At 37.7% G+C, this 21,732-nt stretch overlaps 1 protein-coding gene across 1 annotated transcript in view; it reads left to right on the top strand.

Annotated features, from left to right (window-relative positions):
- The window catches only part of DARS2 (aspartyl-tRNA synthetase 2, mitochondrial), a 31,504-nt gene extending 15,686 nt beyond the window's left edge, over window positions 1-15,818 (top strand). Inside the window, exons 9-17 of the mRNA XM_015832003.1 lie at window positions 917-986; window positions 2,565-2,744; window positions 4,772-4,879; window positions 6,542-6,604; window positions 9,960-10,112; window positions 12,604-12,822; window positions 13,173-13,283; window positions 14,098-14,173; window positions 15,122-15,818. Coding sequence (XP_015687489.1) covers window positions 917-986; window positions 2,565-2,744; window positions 4,772-4,879; window positions 6,542-6,604; window positions 9,960-10,112; window positions 12,604-12,822; window positions 13,173-13,283; window positions 14,098-14,173; window positions 15,122-15,309 — 1,168 coding nt within the window. The 3' untranslated portion in view covers window positions 15,310-15,818. The remainder of the gene's footprint in view (window positions 1-916; window positions 987-2,564; window positions 2,745-4,771; window positions 4,880-6,541; window positions 6,605-9,959; window positions 10,113-12,603; window positions 12,823-13,172; window positions 13,284-14,097; window positions 14,174-15,121) is intronic.
- Window positions 15,819-21,732: the final 5,914 nt, after the last annotated feature.

Raw genomic sequence — 21,732 nt, 5'->3', positions numbered from 1 at the left:
AATCATTCAGATGTTCATTGGCAAACTTCAGACGGGCCTCTTATATATGCTTTCTTGAGCAGGGGACCTTGCGGGCGCTGCAGGATTTCAGTCCTTCATGGCGTAGTATGTTACTCCCTTTAAAAGAGTGCTCCTAATCTCATCTTGTTACCTGTATAAAAGAAATTTTCTTGGTGACTATGGTCCCAACTGCCTTGAGATCATTGACAAGATTCTCCTGTGTAGTCCTTGGCTGATTCCTCACTGTTTTCATGATCATTGAAATTCCACGAGGTGAGATCTTGCATAGAGCCCCAGACTGAGGGAGAGTGACAGTTGTTTTGTGTTTTTTCCATTTGCGAATAATCGCACCAACTGTTGTCACCTTCTCACCAAGTTGCTTGGTGATAGTCTTGTAGTCCTTTCCAGTCTTTTGTAGGTCTACAATTTTGTCCCTGACATCCTTGGACAGCTCTTTGGTCTTGGCCATGGTGGAGTTTGGAATCTGATTGATTGCTTGCTTCTGTGGACAGGTGTCTTTTATACAGGTAACAAGCTGAGATTAGGAGCACTTCCTTTAAGAGAGTGCTCCTAATCTCAGCTTACCTGTATAAAAGAAACCTGGGAGACAGAAATCTTGCTGATTGATAGGGGATCAAATACTTATTTCACTCATTAAAATGCAAATCAATTTATAACTTTTTTGAAATGCATTTTCCTGGATTTTTTGTTGTTGTTATTCTGTCTCTCACTGTTAAAATAAACCTACCATTAAAATTATAGACTGATCATTTCTTTGTCAGTGAGCAAACATACAAAATCAGCAGGGGATCAAATACTTTTTTCTCTCATTGTATATTCTTTCCAAACCCCGTTTTGGGAGATCATGCTACTTGAGATAGTTAGTCTACAACCAGAATGTCATTTCTAATGGCAGGTATTTCCAAGTTGCCCGCTGTTACCGAGATGAAGGTTCAAAGCCAGACAGACAGCCTGAATTCACTCAGGTAAATTTATGTTTGTTTGGAATAAGATTTAAAAGCATTAAAAATGGGCATTGTTTTTATCTGTAACTATAAGGATTACGATCTGTTTAAAAGTTGAGGGTTTAATGGCTTTGGAAGAGGAAAATCTGAGTATGTAAGATAACAATGCAAAGTGATTGGGAATTGAATACGTCATCTCACTGTTATTACTTCCAACGCTGACCAAAATACGGTTCTATGATTCAGCTTTATCATTCAGTATACAGAGCAAATAATACTGAGTAGTGATAGAAAATGGAGAAGTATCATTTGTTCCACTGTTGAGAGATAATTTCTAATCTGGCATTACAGTTAACACATTACTTCATTTCTTGGTCTAGTACTGCAAATGGAATGCCAAATTCATGAAAATGACCTGTGCAGTGTGCTTGTTTACTCGATTTATATGCTGCCTTTGTGACCTATATCCCTAGGTACAATGAAATCTGACTTTATGAGGTGTGCTGTGTGTATTAGTAAATTACTAAGAATCAAAAAATTAAAAAATAAAGGACATCAAATCTCCACCAAAAGCACTCAAAATATAATTAAAAATATATGGATTTTAGTAATTATTTTATAAATGGGGTTGATGGGAGGATATGGCAAAGAGTTGCTCAAAGATACTTTGTGTGTTTTAAAACTAATCTACATTTGCAAAATTGCCAGGACTAGTTTGTGTACAATAGAGTTCACTTCATCTAATAACATCATCTGCAATATATCTTCTGTAATAAATATGCTATAGCATCTAAGGTAACATGGCTTTTTTCCTACAAAAGATTAACATAGATAATTCCTAGAAAATTGTATAGAAAGGACAAAGAAAAGAGAATGAATGGGCAAAGGAATTAGACTAAAAAAACCCATGAAAATAACATACTGTCAGAATCCAAATATACTCCATATCTAGTTATCAACCATGAAAACCCGCATTTCTGTCTGCTCTGGATTCTGTCATACGATGAAGGGAAGGGGGTGAACAAAGGGGCTTTATGGCCCTCACTTCCTTCAGCCTACTTCAAAGGGACTGGAGGTGGATATCACCAAATGGACTAACAATAACAATGGGGGTCATTAGCTTTCATATAATCCTTTTTGAAGTTCCTCCCGGCAATGAGGAAAAGGGGGTGAGAATGTAATGCCTAGAATTGTCGCTGGGAAAAGGGGGTTATGGGGGTGTGACTAATGGGGGATCCCTTAAAACCTTGAAGTGGAGAGCTTGAACCCAAGTCCTGTCTAGAACGCCTACATCCAGCTTTCTCTTAATAAAGATGCCTATTGGAAGAAATATTCCAGGAGTTCTGTCTTCTTAAGATGCAAAGTGGGGTGGGTCCTTACACATACAGCTCCAAAATCTGAGGATGTACAAGTATTTCATTGAAATGGGTGTTGTAAACCTGTACTCTGAAGGAAGGACTGTTCTCTAGAATTGTAACCTTTTCAGTTAAATGCATTTTCAAAGAAATATATCTTTTGCAAAAATTTTAAATAGAATAATGGTAATATTTACTATGCCTTAATTTAAAAAAAATCTCTTGTTTATTTTCCTCCCTAAAGATAGATATTGAAATGTCATTTGTGGACCAAGCTGGAATTCTGGCTTTAACCGAGGGCATGCTGCAGTATTCCTGGCCTGAGGAAAAGGGGCTTATCAAAATACCCTTCCCTTCAATCTCCTATGATGAAGCGCTATCCACTTATGGGACTGATAAACCTGACACTCGTTTTGGAATGAAGGCATGTTCATTTGCCAAAATTATCCATTTGCTTGACTTCCACACCCCCGGTGCTATAATTAAGGTCCCTTAACTGTAGTGGGATTTGTTGATATTTTTGATAATTTTGTTTTGTCAAGTGTGGGTGCTGCCAGCAGTATATTGAGTGAGTCAAATTCTATGTAATTTGCATATTGAATTTATGCTAATCTGTTGGGTTCATATTTCTTAGTCCTTTGATGGCCCAGTTCTAAATTCTGCCTCTTACAAAATACACAAGGACCTTGGGGCTTTCACTGGCTTTATTGCTAGATTGAAGAAAGGCTGAGTTGAATTCTTGCCTTTTGCAGGAATTATCCACAAAGTTGCTGAAATTTGCCTAACTACAGTAACCCCAAAAGGATTTATAGGTAGTTCACAACCACAAAGAAGAGAAACCAGTTTGCTCAAAGGGTACATCTGTACATTGTCTGACTGCAATTCTGATTTAAGATTGGCACCCACTGAGTTACTAGTTATCCATGGAAACCAGCTCACGGATTTAAACAGATGAGATGTTTGTATGGGATTGGCATGGAAAGCTGAATGGGAAATGCTTCATATAATAATAATAATAATAATAATAATAATAATAATAATAATAATAATAATAATAATAATAATAAAGATGTCATCTATATAAAAATTCAGTTTTCACCAGGCATACTGAATTATACAATATGAAAAGGTTATACTGCATAATTCAATATGGTGAATTATAGAGGGAAACAAAGAATAGCAACCACCAACTTTTAATACTGTCTCAATATCACCTGTTGGCTTTTCCTAGCAATCTTATGTAGATCTGTGTAGAATTGTGTGCTGAGGCAGAGCTAAGTGTGGTGACACATTTTATTACAGGAAATCACATATTCCATTCTAATTGTGAGACTACTGGGATTAGATGATCCAGCTTCATAATGCTGAATTACTTTTTTATTTCTCCCTTGATCTCAAGGATGCAAAGAAAGTTTTTTAAGTTAAGGATAATTTATTATGTAAATTGAATTTTACTTCTGCAAGCCAAAAAGATTCACATCAAACCTCAGTTTCAACTCAATCAAAAAACTATTTCCAGATGTTATGCTTTTAAGAATAAGGTGAGGTGAATGATCAGATATAGTCATGTAAGGGCTGGCCAAATCCCATGATTATCTCATTTCCTTGAATTTGTTGTTCAAATAACAGGAACTCTGTTCCAGCAAATCTACTCTGGAATATACATTAAAATGACTAATAAATAATGCTTATATTTTATCAAATTATAATGCATTTTGGCTTTTAATTTGTGTGAATGAGCCCAGAAAATATGGAGATCTCTGCTGTGTTTTAAAGCAGTAATTTTGATAGTTCTTATTGCACTACACACTTGCCACATTTGATAGTAGTGGTATCTCGGTACTCGTTAATTGGTTTTGGGAGGCACGATGAATACCAAAAATGAATAGTACTAAACTTCCCATAAGGAATAATGTAATGAGTCAAAAGGCAGCCAACACCGAAGCATTCTAGCTCATATGTTGAGTACCAAAAAATGATGAATACCAGGACAAAATTTTCACATCAAAATGCACTGAGTACCAAATTTGATGAGTTTCAAAACAGTTGAGTACCAAAATATTGAGTTATAAAAACTTGTATCAATTACAAATGTTTTCTTTAAGATACCACAAATGTTTCTTGCACTGCAGACTGTGATTTTGTTAAATTAAGAGAGGGGGGAAGTCCACCTTTCCTGAAATTCAAGCACTGTTTTATTGGCTATCATAAATTAACACAGCCAGGAAATGAGAATTCAGTCCAACGCTTCCATTCCCATTCACAAAGGGTTGTAGTGGCAGCTATCCCACTGTCTTGAGTAAAATTCAACAGCTGATGAGAAGAGTATAGGATGTAAAGCTAAGCCCTTTTTCAGTTGCGTTTGAAACAGCTTTCCCTTCCCCTGTTTCTTTTCCAGTCATATTCCTATTGTCACAATTACAATATTTATATCTTTTCTTCCAATGTCAGATCATTGATGTAAGTCACATTCTCAGGAACATAGATGTTGGCTTTTTGCAGAACTCTCTCAGTGAGCCCTACGCTACAGTGAAAGCCATTTGCATTCCTGAGGGAAGGGTGAGTGAGGCTGTTTGTGATAAGGGGAAATGTCCTTTGTCTTGGATGCTGTCATTTATCAAGTTATTTGTATGAAGAATCCTACAAATATATTATCTCTCTCTTTGACTTGCATACAAGTAGATGATTGAAAAAGCAAGCTTTTATCTTTTCAGGAGAAATCAAACTGGTTTCAATAAGACCTGTTTCTTAAAAACAAGAATACATTAAACTAATGTATTGCTTTATATCCTGAAGGTAAAATAATACTGAATAAAACATGCTTATGGAGATTTGGCAAACTCAGTCTAGTTAGTGAATGGGAAGAATGGTGCTATGTGAGATGTATGTCCTTATAGAAAGAAGTAAAAAGGTAAAGTTTCCTTGTCAGCTGTGTCCAACTGTAGGGTATTGGGTTTTTGGCTGAGGTAACCAGCGTTGTCCAAAGACAATTTCCATGGTCATGTAGCCAGCATGGCTATACACCAAAGATGCACGGAACGCTGTTACAGTCTCACTATTAATCTACTTGCGTTTGCATGCTTTCAAACTGCTAGGTGGGCAGGAGCTGGGGCAAGTAATGGGAACTAACCCTGTTGCATGGAAGTTCAAGTCTTGAACCCCGGCTGTCAGTTCTCCAGCTGACAAGCTCAGCATCTTTAACCACTGAGCCATTGCACCTCAGGAATAGAAAGAAGTACTGAAAGAAAAAAATATTTAATTTTGCTTTCTATCTATGGGTTGAAATGAGGTAGTGGTGCAAAATATAGAAGCCAGCCCAGATTTCTAGTACAAAAAAAGGATGTGGGAAGGTCAGGAAAGGCTGCATCTTAATTTTTTCAATGCAGTTTTTCTTTCCCACTTCTTCCACACAACCCCATTCCTGAAGTACAAACTAGAAATCATTTGTTGTTGTTAGTTGCTAAGTCGTGTCCAACCCATCGCGACCCCATGGACAACGTTCCTCCAGGCCTTCCTGTCCTCTACCATCTTCCGGAGTCCATTTAAGCTCATGCCTACTGCTTCAGTTGTATATAGTTCACTGTTGCTCTACTAGTTCACACATTTATTTGCAGCAGAATGCCAAATGTGGAGGAGTTGCAAGCAAATAGATACTTGTGAATGGATGCTTTTGCCAGCTGATATTACAGTTAGGAAACAGAAAAACTGTGTTTTTCCTTACGGTGATGTTTAATGTTAATCCTGTATTTGTAATTATAGAGGCACTAAAATAGTGATTAAAAGTTTACATGATTACAGAGCATCAAAATTGATTCCTTTTATCTCATGATGATAGTTAGCAAGAATCGAATCTGAACATCACTGTTTTATCTATGTTTATTAATAGAATCTTAGTATCAGTTTAGAGATTATTTTTAATTGCATCATTGGAAATGATAGAAAAAAAGAAATCAAACTTTATTTTGTTTTAAGTTTATTTCCCTTGGATTGATATAAATTTTTGGAGGGAGTTCTGTATATATCATTGTTCTGATTAACTCATTTTTGTTGTATATGATTTCTTTCTAGAACTGAAAATATAATCTCAAAGCATTTTTTAATTTAAGCTTAATTCTGAAACAAAAGGTGTAATGTAAAAATAATGGGCAAATATATAGCAGTATCAGTTAAAATATAACAAACCTAATCCATTTATTGGTGTTTATATATCTTTTTCTCTAGAAATATCTACAGTTTAAAGATTTGGAGTCCTTAAATGAATTGTCAAAATCCCAGTTTAACCAGGTATGGCAAAAATAGCTACAACCAAGAAATATTTTCTTGCAGGAGTTTATGTTGGGCTATGTAAAATTTAAACCTACATATTACATATCAGTTAAGGATGATGGGACAGGGAGAATTTCTAGTTTTTTTGTTTTTTGTTTTGTAAATATTTTATTGGTTTTTATCAATAACAATCTCTAGTGCCTAGTGTACAGCGTGTTGTCTTGGTTTATATATTTGAAAAAAAAAGGGGGGGGGAAATAAAGAAAAAATAAAAAGGTAATAATAATTAACAGTCAATAAGGATTAAATTTGATAATTCCATAATTAGTATATTAATTAATAATATATTTCCTTGATCTTCCCTTCTTCCATTTGTATTCTCCCTCTTCAACCTTAACCAAAATATAATTCTTAATATTTTCAATATATAAATGATTAAATATAGCCATTTTTTCATATTTATACAAATAGTGATAACATCTATGTATAACACCTTTTTATCATCTTATATTATTCTTATAACTATCATCTCAGTTCACCATGCATCCTATTTTTGTGATTTTTTTTTAAAGCTTAATATCCCCTTTTATTCAATCCATTCTTATCGGTCATGATTTTCTCAATGTTAATCATCTAAATATCCAAATTTTTCCATTTAGGTACACCATCCCAATATTTTTATATTTCATTATTATAAAAATACTGTGCTTTTTGTCTATCTTATAACATCTGAGTATAACATTCTTTCTGATCAGCTTATATTTCACTTATATTTATAAAAGTTACATCATCCCAATATTTTTACATTTCATATATTGTAAAACATACTATATTTCTTAAATCTCTTATCCCTCGTTATAGGGCTCCTTTATGTTCAAAGTTCTCTGTTCTTTTAACCATATTCAAACAAGTGTTTACTCATATAATACTCCATCTGTAAGGGCGAGTCAAATCTCTTGACTCTGTCTCTAGCTTTCTTCTCTTGTTGAATAGCTTTCCAAGTTAATATATTCCGCTTATCCTGCAGTTTCTGTGTTTTTGCAAGTATTGTTGGGAATACAGAAGATAGAATAGGTAGGATATATACTTTCTGTCTCCCAAACTCTAATAATTCTCCTGGGAATTCTATAGTTCACTCCATTTTTAATGTTATATCAAAGTCTTGTAGATTTTTTCCTGCTTGTATTGGATTACAATACTTTTCATTTGTAGCTTCATCGATATGATCATGTTCTTCCAATTTGTGTTCTGTTATCTGATTTGTTTGTTCATTTGCCGTCATTTTTTTGTTGTTTTTTTATTGTAGATTTAGATTGGAGATGTGCTTATTTATGTTGTCAAAGTTCTGGATTTTCTTGTTGTTTACATCTATTGTCTTTGTATCTGTCATAACATTGCGTACATTTCCTCTTGGAAAGTATTTGTCTTGCCTTGAAATATTACTTCTGAAAGTCTTTGATGTTCCAGGCTAAGTCCTTCAGGAATGAATATTGAGTGTGGTGTCCTGTCATTTGTTGATAAGTGTATGGTATCCATGTTGTCTCCCCCCTTCAAAAAGTCTTTCATCAATATTTTAATTCAGGTGTTAATTATCAATCAGTCAAAATTGCAATTCAGTATGTTAAGCCACCTTTGAGTCCTTCCTATAGATTCTCCTCTAAAAGAGTAGCCAAGAGCCAAAGTTTTTGTTTTTCTCTAAACAATTCTTAGATTTAGTCAACAGTTCAGATATTTTTCTTTCAGGCACTTTTTAATCTTATGGCTGGGCCAGCTCTTACTTTGTTCCCAGCTGTCCTCAAGGTCATTTAAAATTTAAAGGAACAGATTATTCTTTGTTTCATAGGCTTCCTGCCAGTTTCTGAGTCATTATTGTTAGTGTTCTGTGCTCTGATTCTCCACTAGGGGTTAGTGGTTATTCATTTTCCAGTTTTTTCAGATAAAAAATATTGTTATATATATATATATATATTATAATTTCATTAAAACCCTTTTAGGTGTAGTCTCAGCAGGTTTTTTTTTAGTTTCTAGATTTGTCCAGACTGTAGTATTTTAAATTTAATTTCAGTCTATTTCTTTCTCCTTTAGTATTAATTCACCGCTTCCGTCTATAAGGGAATGGAGATATAGTCCCCTCCCTTCACTTTCGGAGGTTCTCTTTCTTTGGGGGTCTTTCCCAAGGATTCAGTTAGTAAATAGAAGAGAGAAGATTGATACTCTCACCAGTTCCAAGCACACTGTTGACCAATGTTCTTGTTTGTGCTCTTGGACTTTGGCTGCAGGTAGCTTGGGCTGGATGCTGATGCAACGGCAGCCTTTCTCCTGTTGGGTCAGAGGGCTTCCCCTGGATCAAACGAAACGACCACTGTTGTTTTGTGATCAATGGAGCGCCCCTCCTTCATGTCCCCTCTTCGGGGCAACTTCAGACCCATTTAGGGTCCCCCTGGCAGGACGAATTTGGCCGCAGGGAGCGGAGCTTTGCTATCCCGCGGCCGCACGCTACAACGCAAAACCAGAAGTCTGACAATTTCTAGTTCTTTTAAATTAGTGTAATTTGAATTAAAATAAAAAGAGAAAGCTGGCGACTATATGAAGATTTTCATCAAGATAGACTTTTGATTGGATCCAATAAGTTTGTTTTATATTCCCTCTTACATTGTACAAACCAACTTTATTTATATTAAACCAAATGAAAGCTTAAATCCTTCTGAAAGTGTATTTCTTAGCAACAAAAGTAAACTGCTTAAAGTGCATACAGGAATCACTCTGCCAGAGCCACTATGAATATTTGCATGGGTGGGAGGGAATGCTGTATATGATACATATCTCTTTGTTAACTATTAAAAATAAAGGAGGGAGGCAACTGAAATCTATAGCACAGGGGAGGAATTCTTAGGGTTTCAAAATCAGCCAAGATTCTTTGCTGGTCTTCTCTTCTGCAGCATTACAGTACTTGGAGAAATCTTAGAATGCTTGACCTCATGCTTATATCACTGCTTTTTCTCACATAAGGATGGAAAGTGGCCTTGTACTCAGACTATTGGTATTAGTATTTCAACATTAACTGATAGCAGCTTTCTAGATTCAAGTTGAGTTTTTCCACCTCTTCCTGGAAATACTGGTCTTTTTGTGTGGAAAAGTAGGTATCTAACACTAGACAACCTATTGTCAGTGGATATAATGGTGTGTTTTTTCTCTCCCAGAAAGTTCTTGGTATAAACTGTTTGGTTCAATTAGTTTTATTGGTTAACTATTGTTTCATGGGATCTGAAAATTGTTGCCATATATTGAAGAAGAGCAGTTACAGACCTTTGGTTTCATTTGCGTTTTTTTCAAGAAGTGCTGAGCTGTTTATCCACTTTTTTATGCTGTATAGTTTATATCGTATTTGATTTTGAAACCTGATGGCAACATAAAGTCCTCACTTGGAAAATTCCTTAATGAAGAGAAAAAAACAGAGCTTATACGAACAGTTAAGGCCAATACGGAGGATGTTGTGTTGCTTGCTGCTGGCCAACAAAAAAAGGTGGTAAGTAGAATATTGATGCCCTTACGTCTTTGTTTGGGCACCAGCAAAAATAAATTTAAATTTATTTAAATTTAAATTAAATCTGGTTTACCTTGACCAGCAAGAAATCACCTGCAACTCTACTTGGTGCTTGCATTGATAAGCTGTTCCTTCTTTTAAATTGAACATTAATTCATCCTTGAATAAATTACCTTCTTTTATCACTGCGTTTTCAATTGGTATTTTAAAAAAAAAAACATTAAGAAAAAACTGGTCCTGACAATTACAAGTTGATAATACAGGTAATCCCCGAGTTACGAGTGTTCACTTAATGCTCATTCAAAGTTACGTGATGAGCACCCCCTAGTGCTTATGAGCAAGTCCCAAAGTTACAAATATTGCAGCACCACGGCAGTCGTTCACCCTTACGAGCGACCGCAGTGGCTCTGCAACATTCACCCTGGTTATTCCCTCCCTCCCCACCCCAGTCCGGGTCTCCCTAGGCACCAGGCCTTCAATATTCAACCTGTGAAGATTGAGATCCTTCGCTTTCTTGGCTGCTCCAGGCCTTCGGTGCATTTGCAGAGAATGGAGGCCTAAAGTAACACAAGATCACACAAGATCAGTGGGGCAAGATCTCACGCTACTGATCTCATGTAATCTCATGGTACTTTAGGCCTCTATTCTCTGCAACAGAGAACAGAACTGAAGCTGGGAGACGCTTTCACGTGTCTCCGGAGGCTGGATCAGGACGTCTGAGGCCTTTTCCAGGCAGCTGCCACCCGGATTTGAGGCTGGGGAACACTTCCGCGACCCCTCCACGGCCCGATCTGGGCTCCAGAGGCGTTTTCAGGCTGCTGCCACCCAGATTTGAGGCCAGGGAGTGCTTTCGCGCACTCCCCGTGGCCCAATCCGGGCTCCGGAGTCCTTTTCCAGGCCGCTGCTGGATTTGAGGCCAGGGAACGCTTCTGTGCACCCCAATCCAGGCCACTGCCGCCCGGATTTGAGGCCAGGGAATACTTCCATGACCCGCCCACAGCCCAATCTGGGCTCCGGAGGCCTTTTCCAGGTCGCTGCCGCCTGGATTTGAGGCTGGTGAATGCTTCTGTAGCCACCTTGCAGCCCCGCAGCAGCGGCCTGGAGAAGGCTGCCGGAGCTCGGATCGGGCCCCAGGGGGGTTTCAGAAGCATTTCCAGGCGGCAATGGCCTGGAAAAGGACTCCGGAGCCCAAATCGGGCCACAGGGGATGTACGGAAACGTTCCCTGGCTTTAAATCCAGGCGGCAGCAGGAACCGTAGCAGAGGAGACTGATCTTTTCCAGGTGAGTCTGGCGCGGCAGGAAGGGAGGGGGAAGCATGCAGTATCTTAGTGCAGGGCTTTTCAACCTTTTCACCCATTGTACCACTTTTAGGATATGGCAACATCCGAGTACCACCAGACACCTAGAAAGGTGTCAAAAACTTGATGACCAAAAAAAAAAAAGGAAAAAAGTGATAAAGTGATAAAGTACAGGTAGTCCTTGACTTACAACAGTTCGCATAGTGACTGTTCGAAGTTACAATGGCACTGAAAAAGTGCCCCCCAAGCCACAGCCGAGCAAGACACCTGCCTGCCCACCCGGTGGCACTCTTCCTCCTGTCCGAGATTTCCATTGTTGTGAGCATTTCTGTTGAGGATTGGCAGCGGGGGTGGGGTGGGTGTTTGGTTTTTATTCCCCCCGTCTGCTGGGTGGTTGCAACAGGTTTTGGTCACTTCACATGACCCTGGGACACTGTGACCGTCATAAATATGAATCAGTTGCCAAGCATCTGAATGTAAATCACAAGACTCTGGAGATGCTGCAACATTCCAGCTGATCGGCGCTTTTTCTGGGCTCAGCAAAAGTGCCAGGATCAGTGCTGCTTTCCAGCTGATTGGTGCTTCTTCAGGGCTCAGCAGAAGCACCAGGATCAGTGCCGAGCTCCAGCTGGAGCCTGGCGCTGATCCTGGCACTTCCACTGAGCCCTGACAGCCCCGAAGAAGCGCCAATTAGCTGGAAAGCAGCACTGATCCCAGCGCTTCCGCTGAGCCCTGACAGCCCTGCAGCTCTAGCCATCTCTCGCTCAGGCTTGTGCGGTGCTGCCACTGGTTCAGCTTATTCCCCTCCCTCACTACCACTTTTCTAGGATGGTCGCGTACCACCTGCCAGGTGCCAATGTACCTGTCTTAGTGGGTTGGGGAGGCCTTCGGGACCTGTTCCAGTACTAGGCCCTCCCCATCCTGAGATAGCTCATGTTCGTTTAACAAGCCGTGACCATTTTAACGAGCAAGGGAGTGATCTCGTACCTCGAACGAGGTTCACTCTACGAATTTTCGAGTTACGAGTGGAATGGGCAGGCTCCATTACACTTGTAACTCGAGGACTACCTGTAATACACTGCTTGAAGTTAGAGGTGCAAGTGTTGGGTCTTTCTTGGAGGCCTCGGCACCTTGTCCACCTTTTTTCCCCTTTTGTTCTCTCATTTGTTCTCAGTGCTCTGCATTAGGAAAACTACGCCTGAAGAGTGCTGAACTTCTGGAAGCAAAAGGTCTGTTACTTCGTGACCCTTCTGCCTTTCACTTCCTCTGGGTGGTAGAATTCCCGCTTTTCCTCCCCAAAGAAGAAAATCCTGAAGAATTAGAAGCTGCTCATCATCCTTTCACTGCTCCCCATCCCTTGGATGAGCATCTCCTCTACTCAGATCCCAGACAGGTGCTTTTATGTTTTTTAATATACACACCAGGACACTGCAGACAAAAAATTGGACAAGATGAGAAAAGCAATTAATTAATTGTAATTAGCAATTTAATCTTAGGAAAAGAAATCTACCTTATCTGAAGAAGATGTACTACAAAATCAGAGCCAGAGAAAAAAAGGATTATACATATTATGGTTTTCTTGGCCTCTGATTATCTTGTTAATTGTATTTCTGTCAACTTCAATTGTGTAGTTTCCATTAGTTCCAAAAGCATTATTGGGTGGGATTTGTTGTTTCACAAGGATTTTAGCAGATATATATATAACAATACAAATTACATTGTTTCCTTCTTTTTACTCGCTAGATTAGAGGTCAGCATTATGATCTGGTATTGAATGGTAATGAGATTGGAGGTGGCTCTATTCGAATCCATAATGCAAAGCAGCAGCGTTTCATACTTGAGACAGTTTTGAAGGTAATTATTTGTATTGAAATAGTCTTGTGTGTTTAATTTGAAATCAGCAAATTTCATAATACATAGACTTAGCAATAGCACTTACTTACATACTGCCACATAATGCTTTTGTAGCACTCTCTGGGTGGTTTACAAATGTCAGCATATTGCTCTCAACAATCTGGGTCCTCATTTTACTGACCTCAGAAGTATGGAAAGCTGAGTCAACCTTGAGCTGGTTGGCATCGAACTCCAGGCTGTGGGCAGAGTTTGCCTGCAATATGCATTCTAACGATGTGCCATCAGGGCTCCCTAACCATAGTTTCAAACATAGTTTCAACTGGGAAACTGTGAGCATCCTAGATTAACTCAAGTCCAAAAACACTAGAGAATTCCTGAAATCAGCCATCATCAGGCACATAGAGATAAACATTATCTACATGTCATTCAAAGGACCATCAAAAAGCCAAAAAGGAAACAAAAAGAGCAAAACACTCAACAATACCCAGATGAGCAGAGATAAACACCAAGATTAACACAAGACCAATGTTCAAGAAGCAAACAATATCCAAGTTAGTTTTCCATTGGATTTAATGCCTATCGATTGTGATAGCTATTTTATTCTTGTATTAGAAGAAATATGCAGTGTTTGTCAGTGCAATTTTATTTTGCATTACCTTTTACTATTGTTAGAGATTTTAATATTCTTTTAAAAAAGAATGAATATACAGGAAAGCTACATTTGCACTCTGCCTCTGCCTGTGGATTTCCCTAAGTAACTGTTCGGTCACTCTGTGAATAAAAAGCCTGTTTGATCTACTTCTTACATTCGTAGGAGGACACTGAACTGCTTTTTCACCTCCTTGAAGCACTGGAGTGTGGTGCACCCCCACATGGAGGAATTGCACTAGGTCAGTATCTTTTTTAAAATACAAGAAATTAGACTACCTTACTTTTATGGTCCCTTCAAGCTCTGTGATTCTGTGAATAAATAGTAAGTACACTGACATCAGTGTGAGATAGAAAGATCACAAAAGTCAATTCATTTTTTCCTGAATGAAATTATTCCTATTTAGAAACCCACACATTTTTCTAACTAAAAAATCTGTTTCAGGGTTGTTGTTTTTCTGTTGTAGTCTGAAGTGTTCTGAGCAATCTGTGCTCTCACAATAAAACACTTTCTATTTTTTTCTCCAAACTGCATTTTACAAAAACTGGTACCTTGATGAAAGAGCAAAGATAATTCATGCAAACATTTCCCAATATAAAATTTTTTTTTTAAGGCATTGTTATAGCTAAGCCAGAAAAAAATCTGCTTTGTAAATCCTTTGGCTCATTAAACAAAACAAGTATATAATACTATATACAGGTTCTTCATTTATCAATCATGTTTGTCAAACCTTTATTCTTTATTCTGACTTATTTTTATCTCAGTGGAGCTAGAAACAGAACAATAATGGTTTGTAAATTAGTTATTTTTGAAAGAGAAATGGAAGCTTTTCTATTTGGGTCCCCCGTCATCAAAAAGGCAACATACTCAGCAAAAACATTATATAGCTTTATTGATTCAGCACTTGAATACTTATCCCTCTAATATATTTCTCAATTGCAGTACAACCCTTAAAGGCACTTTGCTAATCAGCATGGTTTTCCCAACTGACATAAGCAGAGAGGTTATTTAAATTAATGAAAGATACGTTATAATTCTTTCATTCCAGAAAAATACAATATACAATACATTTTATTAATGGAGGTATACTGATATACTTTTTACAGCTTCATTGACAACTGTAGGATCCTTTCTCCAAAATCTGTTTAACTTTATAGCACTATTAATATCTGGTGCATTTCTTTTTCAGGGCTTGACAGACTGATTTGCCTTCTAGTTGGAGGTTCGAGTATTCGAGATGTCATTGCTTTCCCTAAATCTTTCAAGGGAAGAGATTTGATGAGCAATGCTCCAGATTATGTTGACCCGCAAGAACTTGAGCCATATCATGTGCAGGTTACATGGCCTTTGACAGAAGCCAAAGCAAGGACTAACTGAAAAGTACCTATTCTTGGGAAATCTTAGCAAAGACAGTAAATTTGTCACTAATTGACAGATTATCCATACTATTTGTGGGAAACGTGAACTGCTGAAAGAATCAAGGGCATCCTTCGTTATACCAGAGAAAGTGTTGCCTTTGTTCTAATCTTATGTTCAAAAGACAGCATGTCCTATTATTATTGTTATGTAGTGATATAGTCAGATGCAGTCTTGACATTTTGTTGTGTTGCCTTTATGTATGGATGATCTTCAAAGTATATGTAGATGTTGCAGGGATCATTACTAGATAACCAGTGCGATTTGGCCATACTGGGAGATATTGAAACTACTCTAGATTTTTGATGTGAAAATCTGTTTTGTTTTAAAAACAGTAGTTATTTGAAACCTAACTGGGGGAGTTATTCTTCAGGGTTTTAAGTACAAATACAGTATAGCCAGTTATGGAAGCAGTTTATTAAACCTGATCAGATATCAAAAATGGCTAATTTCTCTAATACAAGACAGTATAAAAAAAATAATGGTAGAAAAAAATAGAATCATTTCAATTTATTTTTTATTTTTAATATTTTTTTATTTTTTAAACCAACAAAACAAAACATAACACACATACACACACAGTATATACTCCTCCCTTTTTTAAACAGCGATTTCGTAACAGTAATCTTCTATTATTTACATTTTCCCCCCTTATTCTTCTTTAGAATATTTGTCCTTGTTGCCCCATTGTTTCTTATTTGCATTTTTCTTTCTTCATACATTATTATACACACATTTTCCACTTTTGACCTTTCCACATTTATTCTCTATTATTTCTAGTCTCCAACCAGTCATACCACTTGTAGATAGTATTCTGTGTCTTCCTTTTCTTTTATCTCTTTTGTTAATTTGTCCATCTCAGCAGTCCAGGATTTTTCTTATCACTTCTTCCTCTGATGGTATATTCTCATTTTTCCAGAACTGTGCGTATACTATTCTTGCTGCCGTTGTTATATGTAGAATTAAGTACCGTTATTTCTTTACTATATTTTCTGTTTAAAATACCCAGCAAAAAGATCTCTGGTTTCCAGTCTACGGGTTGGTCTATTATTTCTTCAATCCATCTTATTTTAGTCCAGTATTTTTTCGCAACTGGGCATGTCCACCATAAATGATAATATGTTCCATGTACTTTTTTACATTTCCAACATGTCGGCGAATTGTTCTGGAACATCTTGGCAAGCTTTGCTGGTGGAAGATGCCATCTGTAAAACATCTTCAACTGGTTTTCCTTGAATGCGCGACTGTATCAGTTAAAATACAAATAAAGGGTATAAAAAAGGGTAAAGAGGTTAAGATATAATATAGGCTTTAAAAAACGGGTAGATTAGTAACACAGAAACTGTTGGAGCAGAAGGTAAAATATAGAGTTAAGGTATTTGTATAAATTGCTAATTAATTTTATTTCTGTTCCATGTATAATTTTATCCAATTCTTGCAGCTCTTTTTGTATTTCATATATTTTTTTGTCCTCAAAAAAATATATGAAATTGTATAAATGTCCACCAATCAATCTCTTGTGTAAATGTCCACCAATCTTGTGTAAATGTCCACCAATCAATCTCTCTGCCTATCTCTTGTTCCAATTCTTGTTTTGTTTTCAAATTTCCCTGTTCATTTACTAATTCCTTGTATCTAATTATCTTATTTATATCCAGTAGGTTTGGGTGTTTCAGAGCTTCTGTTGGGGATAACCACATTGGAATTCTTATATAATGTTTGTTTTATTTTTTCCCCAAGTCTGTAGCAATGCATTCCTAACTATGTGTCTTTGAAAGTATCTGTGTATTTTATATTTTTCGTCCGATAGGAAAGCATGCCACCCTGCTTGCAAGTCATGTCCTATTGTTAAAACTCTAGTATTTTTCAAATCCATCCAATCTTTTAGCCAAGTTAAACTCGATGCTTGGTAGTATATTTCCCACTCTGTTAACGCCAATCCCCCTTTATCTTTCATATCTTGCAAGAGTTTTAATTTAATCCTGGGTTTTTTCCTTTGCCATATAAATTTGGTGACCAATTTATTTAATTCTTGAAAGAATGTTTTCCCTAATTTTATTGGAATAACTTGGAACAGAAATATTTTTGGCAATATATTCATTTTGACTGTAGCGGTCCTCCCTAAAAATGAAATGTGCAGATTTTCCCAATTTTTTAAATCTTTTTTTACCTGGTGTAATATTTTATCATAATTGTCCTCCTTAATTGAGGAACATTTCGCTGTAAGCCAGATCCCTAAATATTTTATTTTCTTGGTTATGCTTATCTTTGTTTTATCTTCCAGTTCACTTTCTTGTGCCTTTGTAAGATTTTTGGTTATTAATTTGGATTTATTCTCATTAATCTTAAGTCCGGCTACCTCACCAAATTCTTCTATTTTTTTAATCAATTTAAAGCCGGTTTCTAATGGATCTTCGAAAAGAATCATTTCAATTTATATAATTTGGCTTTTGATTTTTTTACCTAAATAAAACTCCCAATCAGATTGTTAGGTTTGTTTGCTATATATTTTTCAAAAATTCACATTTGAACAGCTATTACTTACATAGTTGTTGAAGGTCTGCAATAAACATTTGTGCTTTCCACTGTTGTGTATTACTCCATCTCTTCCTAGTTGCCAAGTTACCAAACAAAACAACAAACTATTGCTTTTCTGTTCCCACAAGGAACACTCATCTTTGCCTGACTGTACAAAAGAAAAGTTGTAGGTACAACTTAATTATCCAATAAAGTTTAATAAGGTACCAATTAAACTGGACTTTTTTTTCAAGTTGTGCTTCCTGAAAAACCTTTGGCAATTATAGACCCCTTCAAACTGAGCAAATATATATGTATTTAATCACGTTTCCTACATACTTCATGGGGCTAAAAAGTGTTTTGCTGCTCAATTTCATTTGACTGGGTGTCCAATGCATTTTGCTGCAGTGTCCAGCAAGTTAGCCAACATTCATGGATCTCAATTGTTTTTCCACTGTGGCAATGTTCTGGTGAAAACTTTCAAGATGTTTGTAATTGGCAGCACTTCAGATTTTGGGGAAATAAGCTCAAGTGTGAATGCAGAAAATAAATCTTCAGTGACACTTCATGGTTTTGGGTGCGGAGGATATAAAGTTAGCCTTTTAAAAAAATTTAATTAACCTTTTTCTATTTTACTTTTCTGCTGGAAACCAATATTTTTACTGTTTTTATTGAAGATATTTTTATTTTTTGTCCTACTGGGCATAAAATGTCAGGGAAACCTACAAATATTAGACAATGAAGACCTGACAGCCTAAATTGCTAATTCATTGTGTTTAGTGCTTGTGTGCCTATCCTTGGTGCAGTGGCGCGCAAACTAGCTTACACCAGATGACTAGCAGTACTCTAGTCTCGGGCCTTGCCTTGTCACAATGCCTCACATGTAGCCAGGTCCACATAAGCACAGCTAGGTTTTTCCCACCAAAGTGGTACCCAATATTGCACTTTCAAACTGCTGCATGGACAGGAGGAAGAAGAGGCAGCACTCACATTATCCTGACTTCACCCAAGCCTGCTAAGTCAATATATACCCAAAAACTAGCCTCTTGCCTTAACAAAAAGTCTCCTACATTTGATGATACAAGCACATAAGTGATGCTTGAGCAGGGTCCACAGAATTGTTTGGGACACTACATATCCTCTTCATGACCTGTTTTCCTTGTTACCTTCTGGGAGAAGGCTTCATGGCATCCAAAGCCGAACATCCAGAATCAGTCTGTTTTGTTCCATATAGTGCAGTGGTTCTCAACCTGTGGGTCGGGACCCCATTTGGGGTCGATCGACCATTTCATGGGGGTCGCCAAGCAAGCCTGTCTGCCATTTTTTCCCCTTTTCCGGCGGGTGCCTTACCTCCCTTGGGCTGGGCCAGCTGGTGGTCGGCCTGCTCCGTCTCTGCCGCTTGCCAGCTACGCCTCGGCCGACGCAGGGGGCGGAACCACGCATGCGCGGCGCTCCCAGGCAGGGAAAGTCTTTGACTTACGACCTGTTGGGTAGTCCTCGACTTATGACCGGTTTAGTCCTCGACTTACGACCGGTTTAGTCCTCGACTTACAACCGGTTGGGGTCGCGGCATTAAAAAGGTTGAGAACCACTGATATAGTGTGAACTTGGGAACTGCCAAGTTTATTTTCCAGTGTTCAAAATGGACAGTGATTAATACTTATGTGTATACACACACACACACACACACAGAGGGATAGGTATGTGTATACACGCACACATGTAGCAAGGAACAGAATTTCATTTTTAATGTGGGCAAATGTGCTCACAGTAAAAACTGACAAAGGTTATGATATGACCCCCTGGAATGGGATCTACAAGCAGAGAGCTCCTAACTCTTTTAAGACCTGCCACTATCCCCAAAAAGCTTCCTTTTTCAGATCACAGCTATTTATACAGCTCTGCAAGGCTTATCCAACAAGGGGACGAGGAACTAAAAAACAAGTTACCGACTCCTTAACCTGATAATGCTTACTGAGGACACAAAACAATTTTGTGAGTTCTTACCAGTTAACAAAGTAGGCACGCTAAGGGACCTCTGCTATGCTTAGTCATCCAAGTACTGCTGCTGAGTCAGCTAAAACAAGCTCATGCAGAGGCAATTGTGAATCAAAAACAGACAATAGTGGTGGCAAAGGTGGATCCTAATTTGAAATCCATTGTGTGGAATAAGCAATGAGATCTAAACTTACATCCAGGAGTGTGCAAAGCAAATTCCCTCTTCCAGGAAGCATTGATGAAAGATAAGTAAATCATATCAGTTATAGCTAAACCAAATCATTAGACTTATTCAAAATAGAGGAAAATGGGGAAGTGGGACCATTCTCTTCTTCAGTCAGCTTCTATATTGTGAAAAGCAAATTAGTTGATTTGCAAAGTCAAATGGTTTCCCATTAAAATGCTGAACAAATTCATTCAAAAATCTTACTACTGTATTGCCAACCTATTGTTCAAAATGAAACCTTTTTTGAGCAAGCATGAGGTCTTCCCAGAGGGAGAGCTCATCTTGGCAATAAGTGTGCTTCCACTTTATAAGTTGTAACTCTTAAGGACCTTCTATCATTCTCCGAGTGCCTAAATAAACAACCGTGCTTCCCACAGCAAACCATTTTTCAAGAACATTGGAGACAAATCTGATGAGCATAATAAAAAAGCTTGACAATCGGAGGGAATTAACAAGAACCCATATAGCTGCCAAACTTCTAATAGATCTGGTTACCTTGACTATCCAAAGGGGGGGGGAAATGCCTATTTTGAAAAATCCATCTGCTGGTTCATCTCTACTTCAACACAGGACACGGAAGAGAACAAAATAGTCCTTGAGAATAGTTTCCACCTACTCAGCTAAAATATCACCATACATGAAATGTACGTAACAGAGATCATATCGAGGTTGATAGACAAGATGGAGCCCAAATCTTGGTGAGTTACTAACAAAGGATGGTCTTGGAGTAAGACTGAGTTACAAATCATCCTTAGGTCAATGCTTCTAAAAATAAATACAAATGCAAGCAAAATCACCAGTTGGGATTACAGCTCATGAAGCAGTTGAAAACGGGCTAAGGTGAAAATCTGAGGCAAGAAAATTTCCCTCATCTCGAAATAAGCTCTCCTGGACTTGCCTTGCCTGCATTTTTTCGGACACTAGTACTGAAGGAATTGTGGATAACATTTTTGTTGAATGAATGAAAAATCCATGTTTCAACCCAAAATTCCAAAACCTTCCCATCATGCCTGCCAATATTAAGTACAAGGATTGGAGGCATAACAACTCGCCCCCAATTACCTCTTGTTCCCCTACAGCATTTATTGATAATTTTGATGTGATTGTTTAAAAGCATAGCATTGACTGTGTATGGTGTAATTTGTATAAGCAAATTATAGAACAAAATGAGTAGCATTCACGCATGTGAGCTGCTTTTATAGTCTTTCCAGGCAGCATCCATTCAGCCTAAGCATGCCTATGCCCAAGTTCCACAAATATTATGAGATATCCCAAATGCATGCCTGGACACGCATAAATTACACAAAGCGTCTTATAACACAAATGAAAATTAATAAACTTAAAATATATAAAAGAAATTGCAAAAACAGATGATGTCTATTAAATGGTACATCATAGATTAGATTAGTTTATTTTCATCATTAGCGGCCAAAAATCTGCCAGATAGACCAGCAATGGGCAAACTACGGCCCGCGGGCCGTATACGGCCCGGCGGCCGTTTCAAGCCGGCCCGCGGAGCACTAGATAATGTATTCATTTATTCACCTCATGCTGTGTCTAGTGAGGTGAATAAATGAATAAATTATCTAGTGCTCCCGGTGGCTGGCTAGGGAGTTGCAAGGAGCTGGATTGGCTGGGCTGGC

This window comes from Protobothrops mucrosquamatus, unplaced genomic scaffold (genome assembly GCF_001527695.2).
Source record: "Protobothrops mucrosquamatus isolate PMUCROS unplaced genomic scaffold, P.Mucros_1.0 scaffold_294, whole genome shotgun sequence".
In the NCBI taxonomy this organism is placed as follows: domain Eukaryota; kingdom Metazoa; phylum Chordata; class Lepidosauria; order Squamata; family Viperidae; genus Protobothrops; species Protobothrops mucrosquamatus.
This window is presented reverse-complemented; position numbering and strand designations above follow the sequence as displayed.